Source organism: Saccostrea cucullata, unplaced genomic scaffold (assembly GCF_032062105.1).
Source record: "Saccostrea cucullata isolate Sc308-1 unplaced genomic scaffold, CSIRO_AGI_Scuc_v1 ctg191, whole genome shotgun sequence".
Classification (NCBI taxonomy): domain Eukaryota; kingdom Metazoa; phylum Mollusca; class Bivalvia; order Ostreida; family Ostreidae; genus Saccostrea; species Saccostrea cuccullata.
In genome coordinates this window covers 355,281-371,222 of record NW_026935443.1, presented here as the reverse complement: position 1 = coordinate 371,222, position 15,942 = coordinate 355,281, and the positions used below count along the sequence as shown (strand labels likewise).

General features: G+C 33.1%; 2 protein-coding genes across 32 annotated transcripts in view; one reads left to right on the top strand and one right to left on the bottom strand.

Annotated features, from left to right (window-relative positions):
- The window catches only part of LOC134242872 (serine/threonine-protein kinase SBK1-like), a 444,928-nt gene that overhangs the window by 85,969 nt on the left and 343,017 nt on the right, over positions 1-15,942 (top strand). The gene's annotated exons all lie outside the window — the stretch shown is intronic.
- Positions 1-15,942, bottom strand: part of LOC134242868 (ankyrin-2-like) — a 98,964-nt gene that overhangs the window by 68,279 nt on the left and 14,743 nt on the right. For 24 of the 31 annotated variants that reach the window (XM_062725046.1, XM_062725058.1, XM_062725057.1 and 21 more), the window contains exons 2-9: positions 8,993-9,094; positions 6,565-6,663; positions 6,065-6,163; positions 3,385-3,483; positions 2,965-3,153; positions 2,255-2,284; positions 269-367; positions 53-151 (exon numbers count right to left, since the gene is read on the bottom strand). In XM_062725046.1, coding sequence (XP_062581030.1) covers positions 53-151; positions 269-367; positions 2,255-2,284; positions 2,965-3,153; positions 3,385-3,483; positions 6,065-6,163; positions 6,565-6,663; positions 8,993-9,094 — 816 coding nt within the window. Of the gene's footprint in view, positions 1-52; positions 152-268; positions 368-1,044; positions 1,063-2,254; positions 2,285-2,964; positions 3,154-3,384; positions 3,484-6,064; positions 6,164-6,564; positions 6,664-8,992; positions 9,095-11,022; positions 11,518-11,901; positions 12,018-12,460; positions 12,600-13,941; positions 13,984-15,942 lie in introns of those variants that run through there. The other 7 variants (XM_062725036.1, XM_062725065.1, XM_062725053.1 and 4 more) reach the window with 6 other exon arrangements.

The following is a 15,942-nucleotide window of genomic DNA, read 5'->3' as shown; positions in this document are numbered from 1 at the left end:
CACAAATAAATAATTGATCATTTGCATTTTTGAAATTTCAAAGATGGCCTACCCTGGTTCTTTCATCAACAATTGCTTTGTTGTCCAGTAAAAGTGTCACCATATTTGGTTTTCCCCATCGAGATGCAACATGTAGAGGGGTGATGTTGTTCTAGATAAGAAATAAATAAACATATTTTACCAATTTACTGTTTGAAAATCAAAAACATACCAGTGTCTGAATTACATTCATTCAATTCCTTTCTCTATGTTCTGTGTAATATATTACCTTTGCTTTGAAGTTGACGTCTGCTCCTCTCTGAATGAGCAGGGATCCAACATTTGTGTTGCCATAGTGAGCAGCAATATGCAGGGGAGTGAACCCACTCTAGAAAATGATATAAATCATTAAAAAAATTCATTTCATACTTTATGACATCTTCACTCAGTCTGAAAGAATTAGTGACAATCATAAACTTTAATGCTTATGTACAGAAATAAAACTTTTCAAAAACCAAAATATTTTATAAATATCTTTTTTTATTAGACTAAACAGACAAATTAAAATTTTCTTTTTTACAAATTAAAGAAAAATTACTGGTCTTTACATTCACATTTTCAATTTATTGTAAATGTTATACTTTTTTCCAAATAATAAAATGCAAAAAATCAGAAACAAGAATCTTTCACTCTAAAACATTATTAGAGACATGTTAGAATGAGTTATCCTTAAGCATTTAGAAATAAACTCAGCCAAGTATTATAAATGACCAAATCTTAACTTAAGCTAGTAACAGAGGAAATTCAGGTTTCAGAACAATTTAACTTGATCAATGTCATATTTCCTCCTACATTAATTTAAAGCCATTCCTTTTTGCAAAATCTAATAACATTTTTTTGGCCAAGGAACTTAAAAATTCAATGCAATATGGTCATTTTTTGAACTCTACAATGAACCATTTGCAACTCCATCCTGCACAAGGCATGCTGAAATAAAGGAGCATGGTAAGGGAAATAAATCACACACAACTAAGAGGTCATTTTACTGGACAGAGCTATACATACACCGACACTGTGAAAATCCTGTAAACAGAACAATCAACAAAAAGGTGAATGTACAAAAACACAGGAGAGAGAAAACAGTGAAAGCCGCTAGCCATCTTAACAAAAATGGTGATTGAAAAGACGTAACAAAATGTTAAGCTCAGATGTATACTGAAGAGGTGGGTTCAGTTCAAATTTAGCATGAGCTACTGTCAACCATAAAGAGAAATTACCTGAGACTTGAACTTAGCAGGGGAGGTCACTTATTCTAACATATGCAATGATGTCAACATGTTTATAGAGCAATGGATCAATTAACGACAACATCTTGATTCAGTGATACAAGAGACGGAGTACCTTTGAAGTTTACCAGTACTCACTCTATAACAACTATTTTAACTTCAACTATTCATAATCAAATATTATATTATTATCTCATATTCTACCCAACTATTCATAATCAAATACTATATTAGTACAACCCAAGTTTTTCAATAAAAAAAAAACTGGACAAACTAACATCTAGCAGTTGTGATGGTTAGATAGGTGCTATTTCATGCAAGAAAAATGCCAACAACAAAACAAGCATTTCATAAAAACAAAAGCTAAAAGTGTTATAATGTCAATGACTTCCATTGCCAGATTTTGCCACAAATTTTTAGCCCATGAAGGTTGTTTACATTTTATCTGATGTTTTTATTTAAATTTACAAATTTCTTCCTATACCATCAAGCAATCAAAAATTGTTGGCAATGAAATTCCGAAATGTTTTGCATAAATGGTTTTGTGAGCATCAGATAAAAAAGACCTTTCCAGTGTGAAATCAATTCAATTTTTTCATCACTTTATTTTTAAACAAGTTACATGTACTAGTGTTATTTTCAACAATAAACTTTTGATAGATTTTTCATTCTGATCTTTGCCGATATTGATTTATTACGAGTCAATTACATATACAATAGAACCTTGATACCTCAACCCCCAAAACCCCTTATTTTTTAAGCATCTGGAATCCTTGGATATCTCAAAGTTTATTCTCAGCTACATTGAGTTTGAGATAACAAGGTTTGACTGTAGATATTTATATATACACAGAAGACATGTAAATGGATTTTTTTCCCTTTTTTAAGTGACTTCACATTAGAATTCAATTTTGAAAATAAAACAAAAAGCGAAAAAACAAAGCCATTTTGTTGCAGTGAGATGAAAGCGTAACTATGTTGATACACACCTTGGTTGTGTCATTAACCAGACCTCCTGTCTGAGATGCCGTAAGTGAAATATACAACACAATCAATTACTCCTCATCTAGGTGCTCATTCGCAGCCAAAAATCGGCAGCAAGCCGCCATATTGAAGCAAAAAATACCTCTAGTCAAAATTTCTTATCTATCTTCTATAATATGATTAAAACTGACTACATATGCATGCATTTATGAGTGCATATGATACATTTTCTTTGTACAGTTGTTAGTTTAGTATGATGTTATTTTTTTTCTTGAATAATGAGAAATGAATGCATTCATATCATGCACATGGGTATACAACAGTTTCATGAGGTTAGAAAGCTTGTGAGGGTCTCTCTAGTAACTACAAAATATCTAACGACATGTGCTCTAAAATTCACTCATATCTTCTTAGTTTTACAACATCATGGGAGATAACTGCTTCAGTGCTCTTGTACAAGTGGAATAGACAAGATTTACTCTTGCTTTTCCTTCTGGTAATGCAATCTTACATCTCAATGGAATATGCTGTTAGGTTATTCTCTTGTTACCTTAACTTTTTTTTCAGGAAATTCTCTCCCCCATCCCTACCCCTCAACTATATGAACTTTTTTTTTTATCCCTATATATGTGCTCTTCTCCTTGGCATATCAAAAGCTTTCTCAAGTATTGCTCCATACATTAGATATAGATAGAAATATGCTTTCTGTTGGTACCTTAGTTTGTCCATCGACATTGTTCTGTTCATTCTGTAAGAGCAGGGCGGCTGATTTGACGTCATCCTTCCTGGCGGTCACGTGCAGGGCGGGCAGTTTGACCTTGCCCTTTGTGTCATTCTCCAGAAGGACACTGACCACTCGTTCATGTCCTTGTTGTAATGCCACAGCAAGGGGAGTGAATCCATCCTGTGACACAATTAAAACCATGTCAATGTGAGTGTTCCAATTTTTTTTGCATGTGTTTGCTTAATTAAAATATTTAAAAGTTTTAATGTGCATTTTTTTCAACTGATTACAATGAACAGTGACCTAGTGAGGTCCTTTATATAGGGGTCCTCAGATATAGCGAGAGTCTGATAAAAAATGGCTGCAGACACATTCTTTTTACAAATCATGTTCAGTTTTATCTGACTGTACCTTGGTAGACAGGCTCTGATTGGCTCCACTAGAGAGCAGGTACTTGACAACATCAGCATGTCCCTCTTGGGCTGCCATATAAAGGGGAGTAAACCCAACCTACAAAATATATCATTCATCAAATGACAATGTATTATAACGATAGACTTATTGTGACTAGATGACAAATTACAAAAATCAAATTTCTGAAATTGTGAAAATAAATAACCACATGATCATTTGAAGGTTTTTCCCTGTATCACAACAATCAATCTAACAGAGATTTATTTTCTAAATTCTCTGAATAAATAAACGAACTATGTCTGTGAAATTCTGTGTATCTGAATTTGTATTTATGATGTTCATTTATGTTTTCTTGACATAACCCTGATAACAGTTTCTGAAATTAACCACATTTTGTAAATATAGTTAAAATGTGCAGCGATTGTTTGAGCTTGAAGCCTTATTATAGCATCTCTGATATATGCCTATTATATTGGAAATATTCCTTGCATTGGTACTGGTACATAAATACTTCCCAAATGAAAAAGAAATCCAACAAAATACTTTCAAAATATCTTCAAAACACTACCAAATCATACTTTTATATTTTCTTAGTATGTTTTGATTTAAAAACATCAATGCTATACTTTACAGGATGGGGTGGCATCATTTTGTTAATGTTTCATTACAATGTTGGTGTTTTATTAATGTTTCATATATTTGCATTTTGAAAGTGTTTCATTATACTTGTCTGCATCAAATTAATATTTTGTTAGCATTTCATTTGATTAACAGACATGTTAGGGGTTGACTTATCTAAGAGCAGTAAAATCTTCCAAGAACAACTTATCTATTTATATCCCGTGTTACTAGTTTTGCGCCAATTTTCAAACCACCAGCACTAAGAGAGAAACAAAGAGATTGGTGAAGGGACATGTAAAGTGTTAGTATATATATTGATCCCTGATTGGAAAAAGCAAAATCAGGATGAATCTGGATATAACAAAGGTATTTATTTATTGCATGACATAAAGTTCTTTTAAACTGGACTACAGTTAAACCTTCAATCTGTGAATGTGGATGTGTATATGGCCTGTTTTTATTGGGTTTTTGTTCATTTTAAGATTGATTCCCTTTAATCCATATACTACCCAGCTTAGATCAGTTTTAAGCACTGGGTTAAATGAATTATAATTATACTTGAAAATTCTGTGAAAATGTATGTGAATGGAGAAATGGTCAATGGATTGAGAATTATATCTCTTACACCAAAGGATTTCACTGCAGAGAATGATTGATATAAGAGAGTGATCATGAATCGAACTTGGTGTTTTTTAATGTTGGAATGGTGTGCTATTGTCTATTGAACAATAATGTCAAACCTGGAATTCAAAATACTGTGAAACAAGATGTTTATACTTGTAATGTTTCAATATGAGACTGTGTTTAGATGTTTTCAAAGACTTGTGAATTTGCTAATTATAATTTTAAAAATTCAAATTTAGTGTTTTATTGATGATTTGTTACTTATGCTTTGTTAGTATTTTGTTAGAGTGTTTTGTTAGCCTCATTTGCATGTGATTTTCTATTATGGAATACTATCAAAACACAGTGTTTTGTTAGTAGTTTGTTAGAGTGAGTAGTATTTTGTTAAAGCGTTTTGTTAGTAGTTTGTTAGAGTGTTTTCAAAGTAACTTGTTATAGTGTTTTGTTAGCTCATTTGCATGTGATTTGCTATACTATCAAAACACTTTCAAAACATATGTTTTGTAAGTAGTTTGTTATAGTATTTTGTTTCCCCCTTTTTTTCATTTGGGTTCATAAGAACAACAATTTTACACTTCAAAACCATAAAACAGCACTTATTTAAACCATAGTGCACTAATTATCATTTGCATTACATTGTTCATATATTCCAGGCATCTGCCTCTCTCTAATAATCACCACTCATTAAAGCAGGAATAGATTGTTTGTTACTCATTAAAGCAGGAATAGATTGTTTGTTCTTCGTTCTGACTGCCTCTCAATAATAACATCCTTTGATTAACTGTTAATTCCTTTTATCATTCCTAATCTCCCAAACGTTTGACTACATGTCTTCAACTCTCCTTCAGCACAAGAGCCACAGTCAGATAACAACAGCTGATCTGCCAATATTTGGGGTGCTGAGAATTAAACATCCTTTTCTATATTCGCTGTGTGGGATTGATATAAACAGGCTGTAACATAGCTATTTTCTAACAGTAAAATTATAACCACGGGATGGGAGAATATTTTAAGATGACCTAAAAAGTTCTGTTGTCTATTGAAAACTGATATTAACTGCTTAGATGAATTTTGTATATTTTAAAGTATTCATCTCTGAAATCCTTTGTCTATTAAAGATTTTAAATATTTCAAAATAAGGGGTATTAACATTGAGATGTCTACAACCTGTTACACAATAAATATGTTGTATTATGTGATATTTGTGTAGACATCTGTATGGTTAATTTCTTGCATTACTGGTTTTCAACAATAAGTTATGCTATATATATTTCTGTTTGAACACAAAAATACCCATTTAATGTACATCTATATGGCAGAAATAGAATAAATTTGATTATTTATATGACTAAGCAGGCCCTTGTTAGAAAAGAGAACCAGATGGTGATTTTGAACCATCCTTTTACTTGTCCATTGCCCTGTGGTAACTTACATGAGCCTGTACATCATATTTTGCCCCACTCTCTACCAGTAGTTTGACAATATTCAGGTGTCCCGCAAGGGAGGCAATATGTAGAGCTGTGTTTCCTTTCTGTAAAATGAAAAAAGTCATAATGAAATACTGATTTGTACCAAAACTCATTTGAAAATAAGAATGTTGAAATGCATCTGAAGGACTTGTATTTTTTCTCAACTGGGACTTGATACCTTAAAATTTTTAAACATACTGTCAAATCTAATAATCTAAAACTGACATTACCGTCATTGGGTCTCAGTAAAAAACTTGCTCAGATATCAGAGAAGTCAAAGAAAATGAGGTAAGTACATTAGAAAAGCAACTCACTTCAACATGTATTCTAGATATCAATGTTCAAAATATCAAAATTATGACTGTATGTCCATTTTAAAAACAGATTTACTGAAGATGACTGAATGTCTGATTGGTCCTATCTGATTTCTGTTCTAACATGGCTGCATGCTGGTATACATTACCTTGGTGGCTGCCTCAACATTGGCTCCTCTCTTCAGAAGTTCCTGTACAATGTCTATGTGACCTTCCTTGGAGGCCAAATGTAGTGCATTCAGTCCATTCTACAACAGTTGATACAATTCAATTAAAAATGTCTTATTTTGAAACTCTGGTAAATTAAATAAATAAATATATCTCATATTTAATCAAAGAATTATGTAATACACCATTCAACTAAATAGATGTTGCGGACAAACAAATCTTATGCTTTCAACATGTTCATACTGTGTGTATTGTAATCATTGTTCAATGATCAAAGAAACAGAATGTTCCCAAACTTATATACTAAGCTAGCCTACAGTGCATCCTAGTTATCTGGACACTTCATGCCTTTTATTTACATATTAAATTTGAGAACTGTTTTCTTCTGCATTTTTCTAATGATTTTTTCCTTAAATTTCTAGTGTGCAACTTATTGATTTGATTTCTCTACGTCCTGCTACAAAAGCCATCTGATTTCTTTGCAGCCTATTGCATTACGCATAAGAATGCCCATCCTGTTGCATCGATAACTGCAGCAATGTCTTCTGCTCCACTAAATCTGCACTTTGTTTCCGGCTCTGACACATCGTTCCCCTGATACTAGTTTGCCTATTGATTTTACTGGTTGGGTTACATCTGCATACTAGGTTGGCAGACTGAAAGCTAACTTTAACCTGTATACAGTTCCTATTGATCAAATTATACACCGATAATATGGAGAGAAAGGGGAAAAAAATCAATGTTATCTGATGGAATATGCAATCAAAACATTATTAGAATTCATATTCATTTTGTTCATGTCTTGATGTTTTGACTATCTAGAATAAGCCTAGCCATTAGTAAATTAATATATTGTCATTATAAAGAGTATGTGAGTGTAACATGATGAGGTAAAATATTAGGTTGATAGTAAATAATAGGAACCTAATTACTAGGCCATTCTCGAGATATAACATTAAGCTAAGAAAGATTTTGCATGTACTGTATCATGTGTAAACATTAATTACCAAGTATTTTTGTGGCAATCATACATGTATATTTTAGCACCTTACCCCTACAATCTAATGTACATATATAAGCAGTTTAGCTAATACATAATTTAAACTAATTAATACATGTCAATTATAAAACTCTAGTGTGGATAGTTATGATCGCATCCATCTAGATGAGGATGGAAGATGAGCACACTAAATTCTTCATGTTTACAGTACTGGTATGTTGACTCAAGACTGTAGCTTTAAATGTGCTATATAGTAATATTACCTCCTGCAAAGAGTATATATTTAACTAAAGCAACAATCAGTTCTACAAGAGGCTCATGGGCAACATTGCTCATATGAATCACCTTGGCTCTGCAATTCTTTAAAATATTGGCTTCACCCCAGCCAAAACTTGAACCTGCAATACCTGAGGATTTCATCAACCCTGGGCTGCTGTTTTGAGAAAAAAAGTTTTTTTAATGTAAAACTATGATCTTCTGCCGGGACCCATCCTATCCCCAGGGTCATGACTTGAACATATATGGCCAGTGGTTCTGAAGACATTTCTGAAGATATTTCAATGACAACTGCAACCACGAAGCCAAACACATTTACAGACAATTTGATCAGAAGAGCTCACTTGTGCCTTTAGTTAAGTCGAGCTAATAATACTTATGGTGAACAGTATGATATATAAGTACTTGACATTAAACAGAAGAATTTTTTAATCATCATATATTTTTCATCAAATAAGACCCTAATGAGTGATCGATCTCATGAGGTGCAATGGGACATTAAACCACCACCAAAATACATTCTGATTCTACGAATATCTCTACATGGGAGCTCTAGCTGTTTACATGTAATACTAGAGTCCAAGCAAGCAGAATTCCTCTCACAGCATCATTTTTGCACATTTATAAGAACAACATGGAGTTGAGTGATGAAGAAAGCAAATATTCTGCCAAAGGTTTCATATCTGAATTGATTTTCAAGTTGCCATCACAACACGAAACCATTTTGTGCTTCTTGAGCAAGGAGCAATAATAATCTGCCATTGATTTGTTGTATCTAAGCATTCAAATCAGCTAACAGAGCTTCACTTTGTTGTGATGTCTTCTGCTTGCTAGTTTACATTGGAAGCCATAAATACACCCCACTCCTATGTGAATCTGTCAAATAATACAGCTCTGACGTCTGTCTTATATAGGATACAAGTTATATTTAAACAAACAAGTCAGAAGATACATCACCCCAAGACTTGTAGATACAATATCTAATTCCTAAGAAAAACAAAAGTACAGTTACATCTTAGGTTACAGTCTCAAAGTAGATAATGTTCTTCATTTTGGTCATAACTGACCTTCATATTAAATTGATGACCTTGACATTTGACCTCTAAGGTCAAACTTGGGAGGGATGAACTTACAGGATTGCTGGTGTTGATGTCTGTGCTTCCTTTCAGATATTCCAGCACCTCCTGTAAATTTCCATCTCTGGCAGCTCTCAAAAAGCTTGTATTACCATCACTCTGAAAGATAGAAAAAAATATTAAATGCATGACATATTTGGTAGTGATAGGATATGGTAGTCAAGCAGTCCATAGCACCTACTGTTCTGGACTTGCTGATTTTACATACTGTGTATATTGTACCCAAGGTTTCCATAAGTACACTTGAATAATATTTATGGTAGAGTACAAATTACACGCATATACAATTTTGATATTCAGACGGAAGAGGTTGACCTAGAAGACATCCTTCAATCAAATATTAACCTCCAACAGATTCTGACAAAGTCAATTTTTCATAAAATACCAAAATATTAATCAGTTATATCCGCTGTATCTATGAAAGTAATTGAGGCATTTATTGACAAATATTACCTCCTCCTCCCCAGGACTAAAATACTCTGACAACATGGTGACTATAGGCCCTGTCACCTCCTCCTCAATCACTGACACTTCTTCAGCAATCAGCCATCCAAAATACATCATTCACTGACCCCAAACATTGACCAAAGTATCCCATAATCCTAATAATGCCCTCTTTCATTATTTTCCGAAAAAATTCTTCCAGAAGATTAACAGACAAGGTTCCTCACAAGCTTGTATGAGTCGTGAACTAGATGACTTTCATGGAGTAGACAATGACATAAAGTACATAGATTATATTTGCATTTATTTATTTATAACTCAGTGGTTTGTCTTTCCTAGCTCCTTCTTTTTTATTCAATGTGGAAATAAGACACAGTGTGTGCCATCATAAATTATACAGTATATATATTATGGGTCATGAAACTTGAAGAAATGAAAGTTGCTTGTCAAGCACTTCTTTCCTTGAATGGAGAAATACAACATAATCCACCTGTGTTGATATTAAGGTGCATGGAGTCATGCATAACAACAAAAGATAATTTATTATAATCAGAGTTGTAAATATGCAACCAATTCAAAAATCAATACAGGTACGGTACATGTGCAACAAAAACCTCAACAAAATTCATCAGAAATTATCTGCAAATTTTTTTTTAGAATATATCTATGATTGATAAATTCTGGTTAAAAAGTACACAGTGCTTATTAAAACCATATTCCCTTATCAAGACACATCTTAATGTCTTCTTGATAAAACCCTAACATGATAATAAAATGACACCATTATTTATGAATGAAGTGTGTTAGAGTAACCTTGAGAACTTGATCCTTCATCACCTGGCAGGGGGTCCTGACAAATGGCTGCCGCTGTCTTCTGCTTCTGGTTATGTCAGATGGCCAGATAACTATCTCATTAAAAATATGTTATCACAGCCTTATTGTACAGATAGGTTTGATTTCCTGTATGAATGGGATTATTTTCTTTAGGATAAAAGACAATCACACTTCAGGGATTTTCTATCATTTCCCTCTTTACATAAGTATTTATTTTATTTGATGTCTGTGCCATATGATGGAAATTTAGATCCATTGCAAAATTAATGTACTTGTTATTCTTATTTTACTGTGTTTTAGCAGGGGCATTTCTGAGAAACTTTTTTTAATCTTAGTGCACCCAGTCAACATTTTTCTTCAAATAACACCACCATTAAGCTAGGAAAATAAACTTCAAGGCACCCTCTTTTATAAGATAAGCCATTTCTTTAACTTTGCAATTTCAGAACATCTGGCCAAGATAGCAACTGTCAAAAAATAATCCTCTACTCACAATCTGCAACTTTCAAATAAATAAAAAACATTCAACTCTTCTCCAACACTGCATTTTAAAACTTTCAGCAAATCAAATGTATTTTCCTGTAGTAATTTACCAAGATTACGTAAGAGCATGCAACAAATCTCTAAAGAATAAAAAACAGAAAATTTCCAAGGTTACAAAACTGCTCACTGTATTAAGCAGTAATTTGTAAATATTTTTTTGTGGTTATTTTTACTCATAAAAATCAGATGCAACTGCACCGACTTACCCAAGACAGTCTCCACTTTTTCAGCATATCTCACAATAAATCCCAAAAGTTCTTATAAAGCAATTAAGGAATAATCGAGAATATCCTTGATGTTCTTTGCAAATATCCTTGAAATCAAGCACTTAATCAGTCAATCAATGTGTTGTATATAAACCAGAAGCCTCCCTTTCTTTCCTGGATAATGCAGCAATAATTTGTTATATCGGCACTAAGGCATTATACTCAGAGAGAGTTCATCACCCCTCACTGTCTTTCTCTCTGGTCAAAATGGCTGGTGTGTATACGAGCAACAAGAACAAAAACAAAATCTGGAGAAAAGATGGGTTTCCAAGGTAATTAGGTAACTCAGCACAGAAAAACTTTGCTCTTGAAAAAAATCAAACACCCCTAAAACATTCTGCCTCCAAAAAATACTCATTCACACAGATGATGTCATAATCTTATCTATTCATCTCGAGTTACAGCTCTTGGGGGTGGGCTCAGTTCATGCCTTCTAAAACAACTGGGAGTCTGGAACTCATTTTACTGTAGGGAGGGCCCCTCTACATACTCAATTTAATCTACACCAACAATCAGATGATTTAATAACTATAAATAAACAGTTAGGAGGGGGATAAAAAAAAATATAGATAAACACAAAACCTTCATTTTTTTTTCTCTCCCCCTTGTCAAATGGTAAGCTAAAAAGCCACTGCTGTTTCTCTAGATATATTGTAAACATCACAGAGACAGGAATGTAACACAGCCTCATTATTATCACAACAGCTACAACTGAAGAAAAAAATGACGAAGATTGCTCCAAATTAGAGGAACGTTTCTGAACAACTTATCTGCCTACCTTTCTAATCAACAGCACCTGTTTACGATTTCTTTCCTTACCTTCCGAGCCTTCGAAACAGAATCTCCCGAAGCCACTTCCATTTGGTTTACAAACTCTCCCACTTCACCACCTTTTAATCTTTGTCATCCTTCTCCTAATGCAGTCTAGCAGTATATGGTGAGGTCTCAGCACACACACATTGATTTTTTTGTTGGACTATGTATTTACTATTCATGGCTTGTACTTGCTTGCAATGAGCCATTGATTACCTGATCATAGGCGGAAATCACCAAACCAGAGGCCAGCTTCCGAAACCACCAATTACCAATATGTCCATAAATTATTGGAATACTGCAACTCTTTATAATAAACCCTTGTACAAATGGTTTTAGATTCTTGACCATTTTACAATACAGGGTTCTATTCTATAGGAAAAAGTCAAATCCATTCATAAATCTAACAATCATGTGTCCTTTCATCATGTTCATGAGAAAATAAGAATCCTTCTTTAGAAATCTCCATCTCAATTTTTGATGACCTTCCAGAATGGTTTCAATATTTAGATTCCATTAACATATGACTAAAATACCAATACATTTGACTTTTTTTCAGTCTTACCTTGCCAAATTGTTTCACCATCTTTATACTATTTCATCTGGACACCTCTCCATCAACATAAGACGTTCACACTTTGTGGCCACAAGCTGCAGAATTTCTGCGGCATTCTGAGAAATGTGCTGTGTGAGTATCAGTGACAATTCCTATTACTCAGTGCACAGAATGCAGATCTTATCAAAGTACCCTGACTTTTGGCAAAACCCCTCTATGTGGAGAATGTACCACTATATTATAGGAGGCTGTATTGGTAGATAATTGTCTGTCCACCTGCTTGTCAAGGGGAGAAGTGAAGGACATTTGGGACTTAATTAAACCAAAAGACCACATTTGAAATGTTATGAATTTAAATAGCTACATTAACACTGAGATCACAGTTTTATAAGTGTTTTAACCAATAGACATTGATCTACTAGGATCTTGGACAAAAGTTGCATCACCATACAATACAACTTTCTATATTTTCTCAAAGATCAAAGCTAGGTCACGAAGCACTGACACACTTCAAAACACACAAGCTCCACTTTGAACTACAAATGTTACATTAATTAGCTAATTAAGGAAGATGAGTATAGCATTGGATGACTCGTCTTCAAGGTAAACAAAAAAAAAAGATGCTCTCAGACGAGGTACAAATAAAAAATCAATAGATTCCCAATAAAACTCCCCGTGTGTTACGCTAGTGAGACAACGACACCTCCATTAACAATTCATACACTTATTATTACGATCATCAAACTGAATGAAATGAGATTTTTTATATGCTTTTCTCGCTTCGCCATGTTTTACAAGGATGCTAAGACACATATGGTTAATAGTCTGTTGTATGTTCATATTTTTAAAACAAAATATTATAATCACCTTGAATTTTTCAATGAGTCATACTAAGACTGACATACACAAATAAGGGAATTTTAATTGACATTTAAAATTGTGAATTAGGTGAGAATTCTACAAGAATAATTCATACTAAACTATACAGCTTTCAAGAATATATAAACACATAAGAGACTTCAAAAGCAAGAGCAAAAAAGAAATTTATCTTAGAAATGCAGATTAGTTCAATATTTTCAATAGAAAGATATCAAGATTTAACTTTTTAAAAAAAGAAGTAAGCTTTACAGCTATTAACAATAATCTTTTCAAAATTCAACAAATTTCTTTTGCAATGCATAATTTATTTAAAATTAATGACTAATTACTAGTTGAACTGAACTACAATATTTAAACCTTCCTCATAATGTTTATGAGCTACCGCTAAATCTTTTGGGTATGTGTATTCCAACTTTAATTTCTTCAGTTTTTTTAATCACTCAGAATAAACCAAAATATAATATTTTAAACCCCCCCTCCCCTTTCTAAAATAAACTCCTTATATGGCAATATTCTTATAATATATAAAAGTTCAAATGTTTCAAGTGACAAAACATTTTACAGCTTTATCAACTTCCAATATCTTTCGAACACTTCCATGTAAAACTCACCATTCTTGGTTTAGCATCACTACTCATTTTGCCAACCCATATCCAAACTCCATACCATAAATGGTTCAGAGAAATGCGAAAACTTGCCGCATTTCACCCTGCTCTCTGATTGGTTGAAAATGAGAGAATGTCTGCTGCAGCAACAGTTTTCATGAATAAATCATCAATCAAAGATAACCTATTGGGCAACGCAAATCAATAGCATGGACCATACAACCAGACAGAGGAAAGCAACACGACAACATGATTCAACTCCCTAAACCAATAAAAATGAACGGGCATTGCTTTCTAAACAGAACTCTCTTTTTTTTTTGGTTAATTTCAGGAAAAAAGAATTGCTGATCAATTCCCAAAGATTCATCAGCCAAAAAAAAAAAACCTATTTAGAGATGCAGAAAGGGAAAAATCAATACTAAGGCAAGCACAGTATTGATTTCAAATAGGGCAGCTGTGTAGTGGGGAGTAGAAAAATGTGTGGAGTAGCAGCAGGTAGTTAGAGGAGGGACCTTAATTGACCTGCTTTGATGACAATAACCTAATTGTCAGACATTAAAACAAGCTAAATAGGAATTGAAAATTTTGAAATCAGTAAACCTGTATGTTCAAAAGCTATAAACCACAAAACATTCAGACTGATTGACTGGTTAGTGCACAGCAGGCCTCTATAAAGGCCCATTTCATCAGACTTTTTGAAAAAAATGGGGTTTTCATAAAATGGGTATGGAACTCCTTGCAACTTTTGGCAATAAAAAAATCTAAGAATCAAATTATCTATTAAAATTTACTTTTTATTACAATCTATGAATAAACAATCTACATTACTACCAAAGTTCATTCCCTAATTCTGCAATATTTACATCCACTGAATATTTTCTCCTTTATTTCTTAAGAAAACCCATTGCGTTAATCACTGCATGAACTAGTCAACTACATAAGGCATGTCGCCTGTACAGATTTCTTGATCAGTGGCTGTTCCATCAATGAAACGTGTAAGGACGTTCGCATCATTAATACAATAATTAAACCTTTTCATCCTTCTTTAAATGATTATTTAAACAGATATAAATATAAACAATGAAATGTCTTTCTGTGTTTGTTATAAATGGAATTAACGGTCGCAGCTAATGCAGAAAAAATTTACATAACCTGCTTACGCGGGTTATGTATTTTTTCTGCAACAACTGCTTCCATTACTTCCAGTAATAACAAACAAAGAAAGCATTTTATTGTTTAAATTTTCGGTACTACACCATGCAAGAATTATGCTGAAATCGAAATCGACATAAGATAAATGCCCACGGAAATCTTGTGCATCATTTGTGATGATCAAGCCTCTAATCCCCAGTGTAAGATATGGCAAGAATAGAAATTACACTTTTTTAAAGTGACCTTGAACTAATCAAATGACCTTGGATCAAGTCATAACATACATTTTGTACCTTTATCTTTCAACATTTCTCCAAAAAGAAGTTGTAGAGAAGACAAGAATTTATATCTGTTTTAAAACAGAGACCTTGAACATGTCAGAATGGTATTTTGTCAAGGTCAAGTCACACCATCTTTATAAATAAATGAAAGCATGAATTTTCAATGTTTCTTCGTAAAAAAAAAATGCATTGACAGACAGATCCAGATTGTTGCAGGTGCTATACTGGCTTTTTATTTCAAAAATTGCCCTCTTGTTTTCATTAATTTAAGAAATCAGTCATGTAGATCTACATATATTAAAACACTGTACTCATAACAATTTTCAAAGGATGGATGATTCTGCTTCATTTTTTATATAATAATGTAATTCATAATATTTTTTGAGTTACATTACTTAGTCTTGAGAAAAGAAAACCTGACTTGACTGTGTGACTCAGCATCAATTTCATTATAAGAGAATTTGCTATTACAAATATTGGTCAACTTGAGCATTAATCCTTGTGCATCCATTATCAAAAAAAATGTGCATTACTGTTTGATTGCTAATGGCCTCCTATTATGTGACATTAATGT